General features: G+C 45.9%; 1 protein-coding gene across 1 annotated transcript in view; it reads right to left on the bottom strand.

The window, feature by feature from the left end:
* The window catches only part of AGBL4 (AGBL carboxypeptidase 4), a 1245941-nt gene that overhangs the window by 38108 nt on the left and 1184323 nt on the right, over positions 1 to 23510 (bottom strand). The window contains exons 10-11 of the mRNA XM_087445980.1: positions 14590 to 14742; positions 11918 to 12080 (exon numbers count right to left, since the gene is read on the bottom strand). Coding sequence (XP_087302106.1) covers positions 11918 to 12080; positions 14590 to 14742 — 316 coding nt within the window. The remainder of the gene's footprint in view (positions 1 to 11917; positions 12081 to 14589; positions 14743 to 23510) is intronic.

The raw sequence follows: 23510 nt of genomic DNA, 5'->3' as shown, positions 1-23510 counted from the left end.
CTGGGGCAATCAGATTCGGATTTGACATCAGAAGAAACAAATTCAAGCTTCTGGGAGGCTATTGATCTACCATCTAACGGTACCAAACTGGGTCACCTGACCAGCCTTCCTCCATCCGACTCCTGGAGCCTCTGTGACTCTCCAACTGGGGGTAGAGGATAGGCAGGATTAGCTTAGGATAGGCACTCAGGGGGATGAGATGCACCTCCCTTGTTTATAAAATACAGATAATAATACTCATCTCTCTAGATTGTTGTGGGGATCAACAAGATGATGGCTCTAATAAGTGCTGTTCATTTCCTGGTGGTCCACCCAGGGCTTAGAATTCTGCAGGAGCTCCATAAATACCATGAATATATTTTGCTTTGAACTAAAATCCAAGCATCTTCTGTCTCCTCTCTCCTCTCCACTGACTCATGGCAAAATCTGCATAGACTGAGAGCAGCGGCCCTGACCCTCTCCTCCCCCTAAGTTCCATCTTTCCTCCTCCCAGCCACGACTCCCACCTCCTCCCTCTCGAGACACATCAACAATCCAAGCACGGCCACAACCCCAGCTAAACGCCCTTGTCTCAGACAGAGTTGGCAGCTGCCTCCTCTTATTGGCAGGACATTTATCATCTTGAGGAAAATATTGATGGGTAAGAAACCCCAGACAGGCAGCATGTCTCGGCTGGGCATGCAGTCTGCCAGCTTGAGAAGTGAGATTTGAGGTGCTGGCTCCCGGTCTTTCTGGAAGAAAAGGAGGGTTGGGGGTCCTGTAGAGAATGGCCTGTGCCTTCAGAGGTCTGACAAAATCCTAGGGACCACTGTGTCCAGTCCATAGTAGATGTTCAATAAATGTGAGTTAGGTCCAAGCTAAATAGACTCTTTGAATGAAGTCTGGAGGATGGGGAACCTTTGTCCAAACCCTTCATTTCACAGATGGGAAAGTGAGATTCAGGGAAGGCTAGTGATTTGCTCAAGATCACACAGCAAGTCAGTGGCAGAGACCAGATTAACAAAGTCCACGGCTCGTGAATCTCACATCGGAACACTGTCCATTACACAATGCTGCTAGTAGGAGATATCCCCAAACCTCTGGTCACGTGGGATAATCTGAGAAACTGGAACTCTTGGTTCTCTAGGGGAATTGGGAAGAAGGGGATCCTTTGACTCACTTTTGGAGCCTGTCTCCCAGGGATCACATCCTTTTCAGGATGAAAAGAGTGGGAAGAAGGTGGGGCAGATGCGTGTTACTTGGTGAGGTGGCGCGACCTTTGTCTGTGCTGCACTTGCCCGTCTCCAGCCGACCCCATCTGCCCATCCTCCCTAAGCTGCCGTGGCGCTCTCCCTGAAATGCTGGTGTGGCCGTGGATCACCAGCCCTTCACTGACTGGTCCCCACAGTCCTCTCCAGCCTCATCACCTCTCACTCCTCAATGTGTACCCCAGGCCCAGGCACGTCCATAAGAGGGAAGCAGCTCTCTCGATGCTCCCGGTGCTGCCCACGCTGCTCTCTCTCCCTGCAAGGCCCTTCCCTGGTGCCTTCCTTGCTGCACCTACTCCCACCCCTGGCACCCCAAGGCTGGGTGCTATGCTCCTTCTCACTGCTTCCTGTGCCCCCCTCTGTCACAACACTGTACTGTGGTCACTCTCCTGCCTGTCTCCCCCACCACACTGGGAACTTCTCCTGGCAGAGGCCATGACCTCTCATCTCTGCTTCCCCAGAAATCCTGGGCCTGACACACAGTAGGTGTTTAATAAGTGCAGCTCTGTCTTTATCTTCCACAAAGAGGTTCAAACTGGAGCTGCAACCCCCCGGCTCTTGCTCTGGGGCCACATAGAACAGATCTACTCCCTCTGCTCTGTGATGGCTCTTTAGATATTTGACCAATACAAATATGTAGCCTCCAAATGTCTTCTTTCCAAGGAAAATATCCTCACTTCCTTTACAGCTCCTCACAGGTCAGAGCTTGGGTAGGGTGACCAACCATCTTGGTTTGCCCGGAACTGTCCTGGTTTTAGCACTGAAACTCCTCTGTCCCAGGAAACCCTTCAGTCCCGGGCAAACCGGGACAGTTGGTGCACCAGCTCGATGCTCCCTTACCATCCTAGTCCTCCAGAGGCCGTGCATCATCTTCTCAATGTCCTGCACAGAGAGGGGCCCAAACGACCACAGAGCTCCAGGGGTCGATGACACAGTGCAGCAAAGAAAGGCCAGCACCTCCCTGCTCCCGACATCTGCTTCTGTTAACGCAGCCACTCAGCATCAATCTCAGCAGGAGGACAGCATGTGGCAGATGTGGGGGTTGATGCATTTGCCTTGTTGACCAATATCGAGCTTAATGGGATCAGTTAAGATGCTTAAACCATTTTACTACACAGGAAACCTCATTTCTCCGAATCAGCCCTTCCATAGCTGCTTTTGCTTTATTTGTTTTACTCTGAAGGCAGAAATTATTCAACATGTTTGTTCTTAACATTGCCTAAGCCCTCCAAGTGTTCCAGGCATTCGTCCAGGCAACAATTATCTATTAAACACCTGCAATGTGGCAGAGAGTCCCTCTCATTTTTCTCTATGCCGGTCAAAGTTAGGCCCAAATCTGTGACTGGTTGGAACTGATCTTGGGTAATGTCCTTCCACTTTTGGGGCTCTCCCCACATTTGGACAACAAGAGGATGAGATCACAAGTAAGTGCACACCTAAGTGTGCAAGGGCACATGCATGTAAACAAACAGGTTCAAGTTACTTAAGAACCAGCCAGGATTTCTCTGACCGCCAGCTAACAGCCATAATCCTGAAACAATATCCACTCTCTTTATCATCAGCTTGGTTTCCATGGAGCCCAGCAGCGCTGCTAGTGAAAGCTGACAGTTATCACCATAAAGTAACTTTACAACTTTGTAATTTGTAGCTCTCTGCTGTCAGTAATATTAACAGCATTTCGAATTATGGCTATAAACTTGACAACAGCAGATAACACCCTTAGAAACCTCATCTGGGGAGGGATGAGGGAGGCTGGGGGAAGGTAATGGCATTTTGGTTTTCTAGGCCTGGGCAGGAGGCCTATTTTGACCTGGAGGTGGGAGGCAGTAGGGCCAAGGCAGGAGTCACAAAGGGCAAGACAGCCCAGCTCGGACCCTGCAGGGAGGGTGCGGGTGGCCTCCTGGGGAACAGGGATTACAAACAGGTCAAGGCTGGGGGCTTACAGAGAGCAGGCCTAGAGGACGAGCAGGAGCTGGCTGGTGGGTCTCAACCTCGGTGGGGTTCAAGAAAGGGCTTTTGTCCTCCAGGAAGTGGAGGGAACCTGGGCGACTGCAGGGCAGGGAGGAAGGTGAGACAAAGCCAGTCAGGCAGAACCGAGAGAGCACGTACTGTGGAGCTGGACAGATCTGGGTTTAAATTCCCACTTTCCCACTCAGTAGCTGTGCAGCTCTGCACACAGTATTTGACTTTTCTGAGCTTTAGTTTCCTTGTGTGTAAAATGGAGGTACTTATCTCAAAGGCCAAAAATCAAATGATTCTTTCTATATCTCTCTGTCTGTCTATCTATCCATCTATCTATCTATCTGGAAATAAATACGAAGATCATATCATTTCAGCTTCTAATCTGGAGGTAGGATAAGTGGGGCCCAGAATGGGGAACAGAACTTCCCAAACCTACATGGCAAGTTAGAGGCAAAGTCAATATTCCAGTGCAGGGCCCCTGACCCTTCTCATGAAGCACATCTCAATATTATTATTTTTACCATCACGACTACTATTCATCATCCATTCACTCAGCCAGTCACTCAGTAAGCATTCATATTTAAAGATCAAACTCTAGTCCTCGTCTGCATGGAGGAGAGAAAAAAACTCCACAGGCTTCAGTCCAGTTCAGCTTCTGTTTCCAAAGCCGACTGATTGAGGCGTATTTGGCTTATGAATCTTAACAAAGGCTTGCCCCCGGGTGTGACAAACAGGAACTGGGAAGTACCTAGGTATCTTTAATGCCAACCAATAGGTCAGACCTGACTGCTTCCTACTCTTCTGCCTAAAAAGTGAAGCCTCCTCCCCAAGAAAGAAATCCAGGCAGTACCCCTCCGCACCCCTCCCCTATACCTCAACACACAAATGTAGATGATTCCTCTGAGCACCACAGATCACATCACTCACTGCCCTATTGGTGAGCTATCCAGCAGATGCTGGTGAGGACTGCTTCCACTTCATTCATTCATTCATTCATTCATTGGCATTCACTGAGGTTCTACCTCGTATCAGGCTTTGGCCAGAGAGGTGAAGTGACTTAACCAAGATCACACAGCTTTATGAGGGGGCAAGAGGCAAAAGGCCATACTGGAACTGGGATCCTGACTCCTAGTCCATCATTCTTTTCACTAACTCATCAAGGGAAAGCCTACCTTGACTGTGCTGACCAAGAAAATCATTTCCTTCCTTATGACTTTATAGTACCTTAGTACCTTGTACAAAAATCTATTGAGTTGGTCCAAAGCCCAGGCTTCTCTCCAGAACTTCAGGCCTGTAGAGCCATTTGCCTATCAAACTTCTCCATTTGTATGTCACATGAGCCCCCTACACTCAAAACATCCCAAACAGAGCTCAAAATATCCCCCTCTCCAGCCCCTTCCTCCAACAGTCTGTATTTAAGTGATTGGCCCCACCACCCACCATGCTGTTTAAGTCAAGACCCTGGGCATATTCCTTGACTTCTTCCTTTACCCCCACACCCAAGCAATCACCACAGATACTCAATCCTACCTGTTAGATATTGGAACACGCCATTAAAATGGATCTTTCTTAGTTTTGGTTTCAGCTGAGAACCTAAGACTATGGACGCCACATTTCAAAGTGAGGTGTGAAACCACCATGCAGGACTTGCAAAAAGAAACCAGAAAACCAGTTGTGCAACCTTTAGCTCACCCTCAGACAAGAGGCCCACTCAGGAGGTGTGGTGATCCCAACAGAGGTAAACTGCCAGATCAGCAGGGACTGAGGAAGGAGCCATGGACAACTGACCTGAGCAGATGCACGTGCCCACATCGACAGATCTCCAGCACTGGGAAAGGCACGTCGGAAGCTGCTTACAAGAGGTTGCCCATGCTGTCTCATGAGAGTACCAGCCACCTAAGACCTTTCCTGCCCCTTTTCTCCTTTCCCTCATCTGCTCAACCTTGGAGGGGTAAACATCTGGGGTTAGCCAGATGTGGGAAAGAGCAGGAAGTCAAGTCAGGGAAACAGAGGCCAGCCAGACCCTTCCCACCTCAGTCACCTCGGTCACCTGTTTGAGACAGGCCTGAGCCCAAGGCTGGGGAGGGTTTTACTTTGAAGAGGTTCGATGGCTTTGACTGGACCAGACATAGTCATTGCTGAACTGAGACTGTTGTGTGGCCAGAATTAATGAGACAACTTTTAATTTCCTGAGAGTGACTGGAGAGTCATGGGGCCTGCCAAGCTTCTATATCTCTAGATCTAGAATCAATATCCATCTATCTGTGGGGTCAATGGGAGACAAAACATATTTTATAATTGTGCCCTGTGAGTACTGCTTGTTCAAGGTACCTGTTGCATAGTTCACAAATCTGTCTCCTTCTCTTCATGGTCTGGCTCTGCCTCTATTTACTTATCACCTGCTGCTTCTGGCATAGCCCCAACCACCCTCCAATACGCTGGACACACTTCTTCTCTGGCATCTGGGCTCTCTCCTGTAAGTCTCCCTCTGCCAGGAAGGTTGCTCCACTCCTTCTTCTCCTGCCTGCCTCCCATTCCTCCTGGAGATCTGAGCCCTAGTTTCTCTCCCTCCAGGAAGTCTTTCTCCCCCCCACCCCGACTCCCGCAGGGTTAGATACTCCCATGTACTTCCCTCTGCCCAAGCACTTCTCCCTCTGTGCTGCTGCTGCCTCTTTCCCTTTCTCCTTCCTCTCAAAACTGACTCCTTGAAGGCAGGGATCATGCCTTATTCATCTGTCCTTTTCTACTGTCTAATGAGTTTTGTTGGATGGACGAGTAAATAACTGATATCTTCAATGTCTGATGTATGTTTCAGAGGACTCAGTGCAGCCATATCATAGGCTCTAAATTGAGACCAAGCCAATTAACTGGATTCTAAATCTCCGCATCTTCTCAGGGCCACACCAGCCATTCCCTTCTCCTGGAGACTCCATCTTCTCAACTCAAGGTGTCCACAGCTATAAGCCTGTGTGGAAACCAGTCTGCTCAGGACCCAAGGTCTCTGTTCCCAGTATTTTTCTCATCCATTATGTCAAAGAGCTATTTCCTTTTGTCTTGTAACCAGACCATAAACAAAGGCCAGAGAAGCTCTGGGTTATTTTACGATTTCAGTTTAGCTTTTTTTTTCCCTCTCTTTTTAAAAATCATTTGAACAGAGCCTATTTATTACTTTTCAGGCCAGTAAAATGTAAATAGGGTTTGCAGAAGAATGGTCTAAAATTCTCAGAAATTTATCATTTCACCACAACAACAAAAACAACAAACCATAAGAAGGAAAGTCAAGGGAATCAGTATTTAATGGCACTGTGTGTGTGCCCAGTGATTTATCTGCATTTTCCCATGTAAACAGCCCTGTGAAGTAAATAATCATTATCTTCACTTTACAGATGAAGAAACTGAGGTTCAGAGTGGTTAAATAGCTGGGTTAGGGCCCTCAGGTAGACTGACTCAAAGCAGAACTCATACACAGGACTCCGAGACCAGAGCTGTATTCTTGCCGTGGCATGGACAGAGATCACTAGCCAGGGCAGAAGCCTCTGAGGACGGCCTCCGTACAGATTCTGTTGAAAGTTATGAGTCTTCCTCTCAGAAAATGAACTCCACATCTTTACTCACAGTTTTGCATAAATTTTAGATGGTTCCGGAGCTCTTCTTGAAGCCCACCTGGACCCCTCAGTTAAGAACCCCTAAACTAAAAGAATGAAGATAGCTGTTGGCTTGACCTGATCAGCTGTGCAGGACACTTTTCTACCGATTTTCTCTATTAGACCAGAAACTGTTATGCTCATGCAATTACCTAATCTTAAGACTCACCAAAGAACTGAATTGTGGATTCTTTATATCATAAATCCATCTAAGCATGGAATTGTACAACTTTAGATTTTAGAATCAGAAAAATCTTAGCATGCCAGGGCTGGAAGGGACCAGACTAGAGATAAAGTCCATACATAATTTCATTCCACAACAACTCTGAGTCGTAGGAGGTATCAGACACTGAGGCTACAAGATGGGACAGGGCTTGCTCGAGGCCACCCAGTAATAGTGGTGGAGTCAGGATTCAAACCCCAGGTGCTGGCTTCAAAGCCAGATCATCGGGTTAAAGACTCAACTAGTAGAAGGAAAGCCATGCAGTCTGCATGGGTCTGAGAAAAGTGGGGACAGAGGAACGTTTGTTGAGTACCTATCAAGTGCCAGGCAGTGCCAGGGCATTGTAGATAGATGGCATCATTTCACTGTCCCAATGACCCTGCAAAGTGAGTATTATTATTTTTATTTTACAAATGGGGAAACAGGCTCAGAGTGGTGACATAACCAGCCCAAGGTCACATAGCTAGGGAAGCATCAGTGACTGTGTCCATTACTGTATTTCCCTGATGTAGTAGAGGAGGGAAGTAAGATAGCAAGACTCGTAATACTTAGCTGGTGCTTTTCCAGGAAGAAAAATTAAACTGACAGACACATCTGCTCTGGTGGGTGGGGAGGAGGACACTATTATGAGCCTGGGTGAAATATCCCTCAGGATTCCCCGCCTCCCCCAGCCCTTCTCTGATCTTATACGCATCCAGCATCTGGATAACTGTTTTGGCCTCCATGAACCCTGATGCTGGGAAGGGAGTTCTCTGGATACAGACACAAAAAAATCCCATCATGGAACTCCACACCCCCACTGTGTGAACTAGTTGGTGTTCTGAGGTCAAGGCCTTCAACTGTGGTGACCCAGCCAAGGCCTTTGCTCCATGAACCCTACCAACAGAGCCACTGGCCTCTTGACATAACAGCCCCATCTACCTCCTTTAACATAAATGCAGGCCCTCATTCACAGTCACATAACCCTTTCAATAGTTGCTTAATATTTAAAGCTTACAGTGTGTAAGCATATACATTATTGCATTTAACCTCATTGCAACTCAGTGAGGTTAAGTATTACAATGTCCTCCTGTTTCAGATCAGGACAGTGAGGCCCAGAGAGGTTATGTAACTTGCCCAAGGTGACACATCTAGTTAGTGTCTGAGCCAAGATTCAAATTCAGATTTGTCTTAATAGAAAGTCCGTTCTCTTTGCATAACACCACACTTTTTCATAAGTATTCCTATTTAACTCCCACAGCAGGGGGTAGAAAAGCAGGAAGGTCCTTAGTCCCTTTGTGAAGGTGACGAGGCTCACCTCCGTGAGGTTGGAGGACTTGCTGAAGGGCGGTCTCTGGGATGACGCTGCTGCTGTCATCAGAATCCAGGTCTTCTGACTCCCAGTCTAGAGGACACTTCCTCCTAGACCATATTGCCATTCCCATCAGACCATGTAATTTCTTTTTCTGATGGGGACACGGAGCCAGCAGTCAACACAGATCACAATCTGTCTGCCTGAAGTCTCCCTCTGTTATGAGATGAGGGTTTAAACAAATGCATTTCAAACAGGAACCAGGTTAAATCACCCTCGTGAGTGTTGAATTGGCCTGAGCTTCCCTGGTGCAACTACAGCTTCCTCCACTCGTCCCCTGGATGTGAGAACAAGGCAGCGTGCTCCCACAGCATCATGGCCTGCTCAGCTCATGGGCAGCCTCACTATTCCCCCTTAACTCCTTCCAATCACTAGCTCCTGTTCCCCACTGACACGCCCATCCAATCACTCGCCAAGTCTTCTCAGTTCCACATTCTAAATATTCCACGGCACCACCCCACCAAGGCCTGAATCATTTCCCACCTGGATTATCATAACAGGTCCTATTGCATGTCCCTAGCTATAGTCTTGGCCCCCTCCAATCTATCCTTCCCACAGTGGCAAGAGTGGCTTTCCACCGCTATTTAAAACCCTTCTATTGTTCTCCATTGCCTTCATACTCAAATTCAAATTCCTTCCAGCCTGCCACTTCAGTGTCATCTCTTGCATCTGAAGTCCTTCAGCCATACTGGACCCCTTACAGCTCCTGCAGCACACTTTCCGTCCTCCCTTCTCTATCTGTAATGTCCTCCCTCCAACAATCTGCGCAACCCAATCTGAAAAACTCAGCTTAGATGTCACTTCCACTGGGAAGCCTTCCCTGACCTCCCCAGCTGTGTTTGAGTCCCCTCCTACTCCCATGTGAAGACATTTTTGTCTTTAGTATGTTCACCGCTACATCCCTGTGCCTAGAGCTTGACCTGGCTCACAGCAGACACTCAACATACACTTGTGAAATGAAAGTTTCCCATGGCCCCCTGGAAGTCCTCCACCCCAGAACTTATCATATATGTAACAATTGCCTCTTTCCTTTTCTATCTCCTGGAGTAGACTGAAAGCTCTGTGAGTCAGGAACCAGGCCTTCCTGTCAGTGTTCATCCCAGGTCCCTTGTATGATTCCTGCACATACTAATGGTGTATTCACTTGTAATGAGTAAGGATTGGGTGTTGAGGGGAGGAAACTGTAGGCTTGGGCCAAAGGAGGGGCATTCTACTAAGAAACACATTTCCTTCCCTCACAAAAACATGTCAGAGGTGCTGAGACAGGGTAGGAGAATCCATCAAATTTGACATCAGAAACCAACTGCGAGGGGCTGGCCCAGTGGCGCAAGTGGTTAAGTGCGTGCACTCCGCTGTGGTGGCCCAGGGTTTGCCGGTTCGGATCCTGGGTGCACACCGATGCACCGCTTGTCAAGCCATTCTGTGGCGGCGTCCCATATTAAAGTGGAGGAAGATGGGCATGGATGTTAGCTCAGGGACAGTATTCCTCAGCAAAAAGAGGAGGATTGGCAGATGTTAGCTCGGGGCCGATCTTCCTCACAAAAAAAAAAAGAAAACAACTGCGAACTAAGTGCGGGACTTTGGAGGGTCCTTCTCTTATTGTGAATAAGGGTTGCAGAATCCCCTTCGGTGGACATGGTCAGACTCTTCTTCAAGCAAATCCCTCTATCTCCTTTGCCAAAATATCAGAGGAGAGCAAAGCAGGTGCAGTGTGGAATGTGACCTATGCTTTTATTACAGGAGTTAGCGGATCCTGGAGAAGTCATGGACTGCACATCACCAAGTGTGTGCCGGTGGGGGTACAGTGTGGCACATGGAGATGCCCAGGACTTTGGAAACCAAGGGTCCTCCGCCTCAGAGCAAAGCCTATTCCACTGGTCTTGCCGAGCCAGTAGTTCTTAAAGCAGACTTCAAGATGTCTGCTTCATTCTTGGTGACTGTAGGCAGGGGACTCTAAGTCCTTATCATGGTCTTTCCAATGTTCTACTGGATGTGGAACACTGCGCTCACTCCCGGCCTACCTACTCTTGCCCTTCCCACCACCCTGCCTCCCATGTTCCCACCCTGCCTCCCGTGCTCCCATGTTGGACCCCCCAGAGCCACTAGGCTGTAATTGACTGGGTGGACTAGTCCAAAGTCATGCCAAGACCAGAAAGGATGTTCTTCTGCAGAGAGTCTGGTATGAACTCCATAAATACTCTCCCAGGGTTGAATAAAGTCTAAAAAGAGCACTTCTACTTCCAGGAAGATAGAATTTGCATATATACAGAGTTAACTTTATCCTTCTTTCTCCTCCTTCAACCATACAGTCATGCGTCACTTAATGACGGGGATACATTCTGAGAAATGCGTCATTAGGTGATTTCGTTGCTGTGCGAACACCACAGAGTGTACTTACACAAACCTAGGTGGTAGAGCCTACTACACACCTAGGCCATATGGTGTTAATCTTATGGGACCACTGTCAGGTATGTGGTCTGTTATTGACTGAAACGTCATCATGCGGTGCATGACTATAGTTCTTTCTCTAAGAAAACTAAGTTTTAGGAAGGGAGAAATGAGTCAATCCAAAAATAAAAGGATAAAGGAAAGCAGAACAATCTGTCACAACACTGATGCAGTGACCTTGACACTAAAATCAACACTCAGGAAACCGGAATTACTAAATAACCCCTAAAAAATCAAGGAAGCTACTAAGTCCATCATAACAAGCTTGGGGGTTTTGGAGAAATTTTATGAAGAAGCTAAGAGGAAAAGCAACTTGGCAAAGGAAATGCAAAGGCAGAGAGAAAGATGCACAGAGGATGAGGGGGAAGGCAGGGAAGATGGAGAGGAGGCAAAGGGAGACGAAGGGAGGAAGGGAGGGCGGGAAGAAGAGAGAAAACAGAAAGGAGCAGGGAGAGGACAAGAGAAGTATGGAGAGAAAAACACAGACAGGAGTGGAGGGAGAGAGAGAAGGGAGGGGACAAGAGGAGAAAAAACAAGTAAAGGGGGCAACAGTGAGCAGAGAGACGAGAGTGGAGAGAGCAAGAGCACAAAATGATGAAAGATGAAAAGAGAAAATACGGTTTTATATGTTCAGGGTTAGAAGGAGGAGGAGGTCATCCTCAGCATCCCCGGGATGGTTATCTGGCCTGTGCACTTACATACCTTAGAAGGCAGAAGACTCACTCCCTCGTGAGTGAATGGAGGATAGAGAGAGATGGGAACAGCATAAGGTAAGGGCAGGCCATGGGCCCAGGTGCCTGAGGAAGACTCGAGGCACAGCAGAGGCAGATGGGTGGGGGGGTGTCATCAGAAGGGCAAGGGGCAAACAAGATAATCCAAAGATGCCACCAGCAGGACCAGCCACCTCCATCCTTACCTGAGTCTCAGCCCTCACCTGAGCTGGAGACCTCCTTCCCCACCTGCCTAGTAAATCCTGCCAGACCTGGATACTCTTGGCTGGATGCGGGCCAGCCCGTGGCTGGGGGCGACCTGCCAAGGATACAGGCTTCCTCCGTGTAGGGCACAGCAGCCATGGTGCCCCCGACGATGTAGCTGTAGAAGGAGACCTCCAGGGTGTAGCAATAGGAAGTGTGGTCCAGCAACCCGCCAAGGAAGCGACGGCCAGTTCCTGCTTTCACGGCATCCCGGTTAAAGGATGTGCTGGACTGTGAAGGACAGAGTAGGGAGGAGAAAATCAGGGCCGGGCACCTGCTGGCTATTTGGGTCTTGAGCAAATCTTACAACACCTCTGGGTCTCAGCTTCCTCATCTGAAAAGCGGGCTATTAATCCCATATCACAGGATTACTATGAGGACTGATAAGATAAACAAACATAATTAAATGAAAGCATCCAGCAGAGTTCTTGGGGTATAGTAACTGCCATTTAACAAATATTTGTAGAAATTTGAATGGGGACAGATGCAGCAAGGAAAAGTAGACAGGAAACAAGAAGCAAGTATATAATGATGATAATCAGAACTAAAATTGAGGCAATGCTTTCATCTTTATCATATTGTTTTCCACATAGTATCTCACTTAGGCTTCAAAATAGTCCCTAGCTGTAGGTATTGTAATGTTGGCCCCTAAGGTAAGGAAACAGAGGCTCAAAGAGATGGAGCAAGTAAGTGATCCAGCACAGATCTGAACGCAGGGCTAAGGAGCTCCAGACACCCCCCACTCCTTCACAATGCTCCCCTCCCTTAGGGACAGCTAAAGTCATGTCCAACATCTCCAGAAAGCAGGGATCGTGACTGCTTCCTCACTGGGGTGTCAACCGCAGCCGTCATGGTGGATAGAGAGGAAAGAGCAAGCAGGTCAGCGTCTCAAGTCCTCTGTTCAACAATATGTGAGATGTTATGCAACTTGTCTATTTGTCTCAGCCTCAGTTTCCTCATCTGTAAAGTGGAGATGATAATAACATCTCTTCCATCGAGTTGTGATGGTCAGTTCACTTGAGGTTAGAAGGGCATTCTATGCTAACCCATGGAGATCTAAGTAATGAAGAGACTGTGGTTTTAATAAGAGAATGTGTGTCTTATTCTGTAGGATGTAAAAGAAGAAGGAAAAGAGGGAGAGGAAGAGGGAGAAAGAAATCAGCAAAACATAACAGATATGTAAAGGGACATTGAAAGAAAGAGATGTGTGTGTATGTGTGTGAGTGTGTGGGTGTGTGCACGTGCGTGTGTCTTGAGGTAAAGGAAAGGATCAGAAAATTAGAATGTAAGATCTGAAAGGACTGTTGAAGTCCATGTAGTGAAATCCAACTCTCTCATTTTAGAGTTGGGACTGAGGGTCAGAGAAGAGAGGAGACAGAGACTGGACTAAGACGGATGATCTTGACTCTGGCCCTGAGCTCTTAAGGGGGCTGCAATGCAGGAACATCATCAGGCAAAGGCCAGAAACAAAGCTCCCAGACTGAGCCCCTTTTGTAGGCCCTGGAAACCTCACTCCTGTGAGGGTCTCTGAGTCTTGCGACCCAGCCTCCCAGGGAACCTGGATCCAGGAGACCACGGTCTGCTCTGAAATTGGAGTGGTTTCAAAAAGACAAGGGCTGGCCATCCTATAGAGATTCCTATAGAAACAAGCATGGCTGTTCTTATCCCAGAGCTACAAATGGGGAGCCACCTGCTCCGATTCTACCACCACAAGCTGGGTGACCTTGCTGTACATACTCAACATCTCTGGGCTGTAGGTGTCACTTGGGTGTAAAGAGGCGACCGGGCTAAATAATCTCCCAGTTTCTTTCCTGGTCTGGCGTTCAAAGACTCTGGGATTCAAAGTGCATTTTACCTCATGGAGAAATTCATCATGTCCCCTAATGTCCAGGCCTGTAGCGATGGGCAGGCAAGTTTTCAGCTAATTAACTTCAAAAATGGCTATGACCTTTGTGGGCCTCTCCCCCTCTGGCCACATGGAAATAACAGGCCTCAGAGATTTAGTATCAAAACAAAGGAAAATGTGCAAAATGTCTCTCCCGTGTCCCCACACCACACTCTGATTCCCCTCGTATCCTCTCTCTGCCCTTTTCCAATATTGCTTTTTGCTGCAAGTTATTCCAACTGCCAATCCACAGCCTCTCAGTCCTCCTCGGCGTGTGGGGCGGGCAGTAACAACAGTCTCCGGAGTCTGTCGCGGTCTTTACCGTCTGCAAAGCACTTTCATATCTATTACTGCATTTGTCCCCCCAGGAAGTGATGATGCAGGCAGGGCAGAAAATTATCCCCCACAAATTACTGACGAAGACAGTGAGGCCTAGAAAGGGTCGTGGAGGAAGAGAATGGTGGGCATACGACCCCCTTCAGCAGATATCTGAGGCTCGTACTAAAAGAACAGAGGTAGGCAGAAGCAGAGCCCACGGCAGGGGCCGGCATGTGGTTGGTGCTCCGTGAGTTTCTTCTCCTGCTAATGCCGGAGTCACATCAACTAAACAAGTTCCAGCTCATCAGACAGACCAAGCACTACCTTTCCAAATCTCTCCCTCCTGACTGGTGATGAGCTGCTTAAGGGCATGGGCACAGCTTGTTTACCTCTGTCTTTATCACCCACGCAAGACCTGGCACAGAGTGGGTGTTCGGTAAATGTTAAACCAAACTGAACTGAATGAGGAGAAAGAGGGGGAGGCAATGAGTGGGAAGTGGGGAGCTGGGGCTGGCTGAGAGAGAACTCTTGACTCACGTAGGAGAAGTCCTCAGCGTTCTGGCAGAGGAGCTTGGGAAAAATGGCCTGCCTCTGGAACCGTTCCTCATCCTCAAAGATGTTGCCATACATGAAGCCATTCATCATGGTGGAGTGGGCGTGGATGTCAATATAAAACTCCAGGCTTGTTTTCTGTTGAGAGAAAGGATAACAAATGAGAAGTCTGGGGCCACAGAGCTTGCCTTAAAGGGACCAGAAACTAAACACACACACACACACACACACACACACACACGTGTGCGCGCTCGCACACACACACACTTCCTTTCACTCTGGCCCTATGTGTCAGCAGATTTGGCAGCCTTTTGCAGTGTGATTGGAGGGGTCGAGACCAGTGAGGATCAATTTCTCCTCACTTTTAACACCATCTGCCCTCAGAGTCCACCACTAGCATCCCTCTTGAGAGTTCTGAAGAAGTGAGTTTTTTGTTGGGTTAAGTCATGATGTTCTTTAACTAAAACAGTTAATACATTCATGACTAAAGGCATTAGCAGAGGCTGCGGTTAAGTGCGCACGCTCTGCTTTGGCGGCCCGGGGTTCGCAGGTTTAGATCCTGGGCACACCCCAACGCACCAATGGTCAAGCCATGCTGTGGCCGCGTCCCATATAAAGTAGAGAAAGATGGGCACAGATGTTAGCTCAGGGCCAATCTTCCTCAGCAAAAAAGAGGAGGATTGGCATCAGATGTTAGCTCATGGCTGATCTCCCCCGCCCCCCAAAAAAAAGGCATTAGCAGAATTTGTTTCTTTGATTAACGAGAAATACCTTCAGGTAACATAATTGTATTTACATTGGGCCTGCTTCTGGCTTTGCCTTTACTGGGCCATTTCTAGTGGAGGGGGTCTGGGGTAAGTTATAGCCCCACTTAGAGCCTCAGCTTTCTTATTTGAAAAATGGGTATTTTAACTCCAACCTCAGAGAGTTAGCGTGGGAATCAAACACTGCAATGATAATTACTCTCATTTACTTCATATTTAATGCATGCCGGCACCATTCTGGGAGCTTTACATATGACATCTTAGTTAATTCTTTCATTTAACCTCATTTCATGACGCTGCACCTACTCCTCAATAATATATAAATAGTGCATGGAAAATAAACACCTTGTAATGGGTAAAGATGCTTGTGACTAGTCTTTCTCCACTACCTACTTACACATATTTAAGAAACTCTCCAGCTTGATACAGTATTATTTGTTAACGTTCCTGTCTGTGGGCTCCCTGAAGGTAGGGGGATTGTCTGTGGAGAGCCCGGTGCCCGTGTGTGAAGGATGCTCAGCAGCGGTATACAGAATGACTGAACAAATGGCCCCAGAGAGGTTACTCCAGACACCGTAATGGACTGGCAGGAATTGGGGAATTTTTAGGCCCTTATATCCTCAATGTCCCTCAATTCTAACCTTCTCTTCCTATATATCAGCCCAATTTATATCTATTATTAATCCTTTCTGAGACTAACAGAAGCCCCAAATGTGGAAGGGACTCGTCCAAGCTCATGGCATAACTGGGACTGAAACCCAGGTCTTCTGACCCCTGACACGGTTAACTTATCATCGTCAATGGCCATCACTAGAAACAGCCAAGGCAAAACCTGGCCACCTTGCCAGCCCCTGTCTAGCATGTGGTCTTGGGAAAGAATAAAAGTCCATGCTTAGAAGGATTCTCCCTCCTTGGGACACTTTCAAATGAAGTTAAAACCAAATGAAAACTATGTTGCTTCTAGAATGTGGACTTGATGACTGTCATTTCATTTGCCTCCGAGTTGGAGTGAAAAATTCTGTCTTGCTGAGCTCCCAGCTTTCTGGGTAGCATAAGCTGTCTTTTGAGAGATACAAGATGCACTGCTCTGTGTGATATTAAACTCATCATTTTCAGCTTTGGAGGTGGAATACACAATGATTCAACAGGAGCCCTATAAAAGTCATCTTTGCAATTTTATTTTCTTCAATTGTCTGTCTTTTCCTCTGAGCTTTTGATGAGCTGCCGAGGAAAGGAGGAGGAAGAGAGATGACTTCAGAAATGCATAAGGAAAAACTGCAATTTATATCTCCAGATGTCAGAGCTAGAGAGGGCCTTGGAAACCAGCTTCTCTGACCTTTCTTGGATCAGCCCTGGGGGGAAGTTGCTTGCTGAAGGCCAGCCAGCAAGTCAGCGAAGGAGCAAGAATTAGAACCTGGCTCTTCTGATAGCCATTCTGGAGTGGTTTCCACTGCCCCATCCTGACACTTGGCACCTACTGTGATTTCGCTTTAAATAACCAGTAGGTGAATTATATTGATTGAGTTACATGGTTCAAAAGTCAAAAAGATATGAAAGAATTTACAGTGAAAAATCTCCCTTCCACCCTTCCTCCAGGTACCTAGTTTCAATCCCCAGAAGTAGCTCGTGTTATCAGGTTCATAAGCATCCTTCCAGAGAGAGTTTCTGCACAAACAAGTACACATTCCCCCTCATCCTCCCAACACACAGGTAGCACACTGAACACACTATTCAGATCTGCTTTTTTCCTCTTAATATGTCTTGGAGGTAATTTTTTCGCAGTACATAAAAAGTTACCTCATTCTAACAGCCATGTATAAACTATTTAACTAGTCCCCTATTGACAGACATGTAAGTTAGTTCCAACCTTTTCCTGTTACAAACAATGTCTTAGTGATTGACTCTGTATATATGCTATTTCACACATATACAATTATACGTAGGATAAATTCCTAGAAGTAGAATTTCTGGGTCCTCTGTTTATTTGCAATTCTGATCAATATTGACAGACTGACCTCCTTAGAAGGATCAATTTACACTCCTAGCAATGTATTACAATGTCTCTTTCCCAATTATCTTGACGACGTGGGTGGAATCAAATGTTTTGATATTTGCCAATTTGATGGGTGAAAAATGATATTTAAGATTAGTTTTAATCTGAATTTCTTTTAGTATAATTATCTTTTATTATATGGTTAAGTATCTTTTCATATGTTTAAGAACTATTTGCATTTTCTTTTCTACGAATTGTCTCTTCATTGCCTTTGCCCATTTTAGAAACTGGCTTGTTGGGCTTTATTTCTTATTGATTTGTAGAAGTTATATATTAGAGAAATAGCCTTTATGTGTAGTATACAAATGTTTTTGCTCAGTTTGTCATTGTTTTTTGACTTTACTTCTACTAGTACTTTTTTCCATGCAAAAATTTTTAAATGCTAATTTTTTACACAGATTTATCAATCTTTTGTTTTGTGGTTTCTGGGTTGAATTCTTTCATTGTCTTCTCTATTACTTCCATTGTTTCATTTTTTATATTTAAATATTTCATTTCAATTTTAATTTACATGGAGGTAGGGTGTGAGGTAAGGATTAAACTTTATTGTTCCACACCATTTATTACATTGTGCATCTTTTTCCCACTGACTTGAAAAAAGCCATCTTTACCATATAAATTTTTTGATGGATTTTGAGTTTATTTTTGGACTTTCTATTATGTTCTAATCATTTGTCTTTTTATGTGTCAGTACTATAGTTTTAATTATGTTAAGTTTATAATGTATTTTAATATTTGGAGGGCTAGTATCACCTCATTATGTTTCTTTCCCCAAATTTTCCTATATTTTCTTGCATATTTTTCTAAATGATCTTTATAATTAGCTTGTTTCATTTTCCTTGCTCCCCTAAATCTTGTCAATATTCTCAATATTTTTAATATAATCATACTAAATTTTCATATTAATGTAGGAAGAATTGACTCATGACTTTGAGCCTTCCAATCCAAGAGTATGTTTGTTTTGTTTTTGTTTTTGTTTGTGAGGAAGACTGGCTCTGAGCTAACATCCATTGCCAATCCTCCTCTTTTTGCTGAGGAATATTAGCGCTGAGCTAACATCTGTGCCCATCTTCCTCCATTTTGTACATGGGACACTGCCATAGCATGGCTTGATGAGCAGTGCATATGTCTGCAGCCGGGATCTGAACCCGTGGACCCCGGGCCACCAAAGTGGAGCACGCAAACTTAAGTACTATGCCACCATGCTGGTCCCCAAGAATAATTTCTCATCTGATTTTCTTGGATTTTTCATTTGCTGACTAATTCAATAAATAATCACTGAGTACCTACTATGTGTCAGCCAGTGTTCTAAGCACTAGGGATGTTCTAAGCACCAGAGAGTGTTCTGGGCACTAGGGATATAATAATAAACACAATAGGAACCTCCTGATCTCAAAGAGCCTACAATCTATGGATAGAGAAAGAAAGCTGGAACTAGAGTAGAAAAAGGTCTAGAAAATTTACCTGAATAGGGTCTGAATTTGAGGTCTTAGTTCTTTTTCTTCTTCATTACACATATTCAGCACTTTGCTGGGAATGCCAAAGACCACAGATACAAATTCCAACAACATCCTGATTATGTTTTGTGCCTAAACTGGTTTTATGGACTTGCGTTGGCCCAGTTAGAATGGAGCATGGAAGGCAGGAGCAGGGTTTCTAACTCTGGTTCTAATGTTAACATAATCTGTGCCCATGGACAAGTAGCAACTCTTCACTGTGCCTCAATTTCCTTTTCTTTAAAAGTGGTTGTTAGATGAGATAGAGGAGATATGACTTCCTTAAACTTTTCATGATTTCCTCTCACCCTCAGTTAAAACAAATCTCTCATTCTTCTCCAGACAGCTTCTTGCTTGGGCCTTGGTATCGGTATTTGTTACGAATACCTAATCTTCCTGATAAGTATATCTGTCTGCCTATGAGCTCTTTGAGGACAGGGACCATGTCTGACCCATGTCCCATCATCTCTTACCTGTTCTACTACAATAGTTTCTTACCTAGTTTCCTTGTTGCTTCACAGTGGTCCTTTTAAATGCAAACAAATCATGTCACTTTCCTAGTTCAAACTGTTCTACACTTCCCTATTGCTCCCAGGATAGAGTCCATGCCCCTTAATATATTTTAAAAGGCCCTGTATGCTGTGGTCCCTACCCCCTGTCTGGTCTCAGCTCTTGCTACTTCTGGTCTGATATTCTACACTTCAGCCATGTGGAGCTACCTGGAGTACCTCGAACTGCTATGCTCGTGACCTTTGTCTCCACATTTACACACTAATAAGTATCTCCTCTGTCTGGAATACGTTTTCTCTTTATCTGGCCTACTCTAACACAACCTTAAAATTTAAGGCAGAAACTGAGTAGATGCTCACCAATCCCATTTCCTTTTCCTGGACTGTGGAAGACATTTCCCAGTACCCCTTGCCATTTGGTTGGGATCAAATGGGATGTGGGCAGGGGTGACAACTACCACTTCCAGGCCTGGACATAAAACTCATACATAACCACCCACATTCTCTCTTGCTCTTATGCATGGAAGCTACATGTAAAAACAATGGTATAATAAGAAGGAAGAAGCCCATGTCCCTGAATCAACTGTAGGAGGAAAATGGCCAAGAGAGTCACCTGACCTGCATCAGACTGTGCTGAAGCTTTATATTATTAAGCCACTGAGAATTGGGAATTACTTGTTATACCAGTTAATATTATTTATCTGACTAGTACAAAAACTCAATTCAAATAGCCTTATTTTATCCCTCAGGGTGAGTTAACAGCCTCCTCTGTGCTCTTGTAATTCAAGGTACACATCTCTCTCATGGCACTTACCACATGGCATAATAATGCTTTGTTTATTTCCATCTCCTATCAGAATGTGAGCTCTTTTGGGCAGGGACCATGCATTGTTGATTTTTTTAAATCCACAGGACCAGAGAAAGGCCTGGTATATAGTAGGTTATCATTAAGGATTTGGCAAAGGAATGAATAGAAAATGAATTGATGGAAGAATGAGTGAACTAAATGAACGAACAGATGCATCTTAAGTTTTTTCCAGCAGTCCAATGAGGTATTTTTCTGTGGCCATGTCAGAGCAAGGGGCGTGTCGCTAATGCAGAGCCCTTAATTACAATTTGGGATTGAGAATAGAAGCGGGGGAAGCATCTCTGTTCTTTCCTTCCAAACTTAAGAACCTTAATTAAAACCAAGTGATGAAGGGCTGTCCCCTTGCTAGCAGCCAACAGCTCATGCTGCAATCAGGGCCCTAAAGAGTAAATTAAAATCAGTGCCAATAAAATTAAAACTACCTTAGGGCATATTTGCAACATAATTTAGTGTGGAGTTTGCTTCCTCCTAGACACCAGGGAGGAAATGGGTTTTTTTTTTTTGGCTATATTCTGAGCTGCTTCCCTGCCTCACCTCGCTTGGCACAGGCCAGAACCTGACCTTGGTGCTGTAATGTGATGCTGGATCCTTCACATTTGGGCAGCACTTCAGGCTTTATCACACATTCAGTGCAACGAAGGAAGGGAAATGCTATCCAGGAAGGGCGGAAGGGTTTATCTCAGGTCTGGAGGTGAAAGAAACTGGAGCTTAGGCAGGGATAAGGGCAAGTTGAGACAGGCGAGCTGCTTTATCTTTCCCTTCTTACAGAGGAGGGACTGGAGCCCGAGAGCGGAAATAACTTGCCCAGCATTATGCAGCAGGAAGTGGCAGAGCTGGGACTCAAACCCAGGCCTCTGGTTACAAACCCATGCCCTGCACCCTGCTGTGCTCTCAGGAGCCTACAGTCTCGCGAGGCAATCTCCCTGATCAGAGGAAGGAAGCCCTATGCTGATGCCTTCATCTCTGAGCTGGGGGACTGTGAGGTCTGGGGACTGATCCTATCAGGCTTAGTTTCTCAAAAAGGCCTTGAGATGGGGGTTGGGAGGAGCAAGGAGTGTTAGAGAACTTCCAGATAACTCTCCTACTGAAATTTGTCCTTCCAGAAGATGTTTCCCCATGGGCCTCAGGCAAAAAAAAAAAAAAAAAGCCCCAGATCTATTTGTTTTGTTATTAAAATATCTCCCTGTTTTTTAAAAAGTTAAAGTTGATATTTATGGAAGTCAGCACACATGTCCTAAGGAAGAAGAAATTTTCAGAAAAATCAAGGAATCTTTCTTTAAAAACAGCCAAGCAAATCAAATAAAACAACGTAAATGTCCTTTATCATGCATAGTATAGATCTCCAAAGTAGCACAGTTAAGGCTTCCCTCCTGAGGTACATCCTGAACGTGGCTGGACAGAAATTCCTGCTACAAAAAAGGGGATTAATGAATCAATGGAGACAAAAAGAGGAACAACCACATAAGACACCCAGGCAGCTGGCCCAGGGAACCAAGGGGATGGACTACGGGACCTCATCTCCTGCCGCTCTCCTCACACTCCAGCCTTACAGACCTATAGCTTCCCAAGCACCCACAGGCTCTCCTACTCTGTGCTTCCGTGTCTCCATTCCTGCAGGTGGCAATGCCCACCCCATCCCTTCCTTTCCCCTCCTAGTGTCATCTTGCTCATCTTTCACTGCCAGGCCCGATGGACCCTTGTCCGAGAAGCCCTCCTCGACTCTCCCAGGGACAGCAGCTCTCTTCTCTGGACTCCCACAGATTTTTAAAATATCCTTCTGTTAAAGTGTTTATCATCCAATTTATTCATTCATTCATTCATTTGACAAATATTTACTATGAACCTACTATGTTCCAGGACCCGGGGGTGAGCAAGACAAGTGAAGTTTCTGCCTTTTAGAAGTTGGCACCCAGGTGTGGACGACACACCATGAGTAGAATCTAAGCAAGGCGATCGCAGATTGTAACATATGCTAAGAACGCACTAAGAAGAGCCTCAGGATGGTGAATAACTGAGTGGATGGTGGCGGGGTCTACTTTAGATGGTATGATCAGGAAAGGCCTCTGACATTGGAGCTGAGCCTTGAAGGATGGTAAGAATGAGCCATTCACGGAGGCTGGCAAGAGAATTCTGGGCAAATAAAGGCCCTGAAGCAGGGACAAGGGTGGCATTTTCAAAGACCAGAGGGAAGTCCTGTGGCTGGATGGCAATGAACACTGGAAGTGAGCCTGGAGAAGTTTGTAGGGTTCAGCTCACACAGGCCTTGCAGGCCAGGGTCAGAGTTTAGAGTTTATCCCACGTACAGGCGAAAGCCATTTTAGTAGGGGAATGCTGTAAAAGGATGACCTTGCTTATTTTGTAGATAATGGATTTTAGCGGGGCAGGAAGGGAAGCAGTTGAACAGGTCCCCTCAGAGATTATCGTAGCTTGAATTAGAGTGTGGTGGCAGAGATGAAAAGAAAAGGACATATTTGATAAATATTTTGGCCCCACCTCCACAGGACCTGCATATGGATTATATATGCAAGAAGAATCAAAGATGAGTCAAGGGTCTGTGCTTTGAGCAACTGAGTCAATAGTGGTACCGTGCAGAGAGATGGAGGAGACTGGGGTGAAGACAAGTTGGATAGTGGTGAGGAAATTGAGAGTTCTGATACGGATCTCTGCAGTTTGAAATGACTATTGGATATCAGACTGGAAGTGTCAAGTAGGCAGTTAAAGATGTAAAATGGAACTATGGGGAGAGGACTGGACTGGAGAAAGAAAGGTAGGCATCATTAGCACAGAGGTACTATTTAACACCACTGGGAGAGAGTGTGGATCAAGAAAAGGTCCCAGGACTGAGCCTGGGGCCTTCTAAGGCTGAGAGTTTAGGTAGAGGAAGAAGCAAAGGAGACTGTGGAGTGGCCAGAGAAGTAGGAGGAGACAAGGACAGTGCTGCTTCATGAAAACCAAGGGCAAAAAAACGGTTTTAAGAAGGAGAGAGTGGTCTGTGAACCCTCTAAGGGCCAGGACCATGTCCAGTTCACTTCTGTATCCCTAGAGGGTATCATAGGGCCCAGCTCACAGTAAGTACTCAGGCGACATTTGCTGAGTGACTAAATGAATAAATGAATGAATGGATCAGGTATCCTGGACTCAGAGAAAGAGGTAGTGAGGTGGTGATAGGGGTCTCAGGGCCTAGATTCTATCCACAGGAGCTATGGAAGGAGGAGA

Source organism: Ceratotherium simum, chromosome 22, assembly GCF_057802395.1.
Source record: "Ceratotherium simum simum isolate JZ-2026a chromosome 22, ASM5780239v1, whole genome shotgun sequence".
Lineage (NCBI taxonomy): Eukaryota > Metazoa > Chordata > Mammalia > Perissodactyla > Rhinocerotidae > Ceratotherium > Ceratotherium simum.
This window is presented reverse-complemented; position numbering and strand designations above follow the sequence as displayed.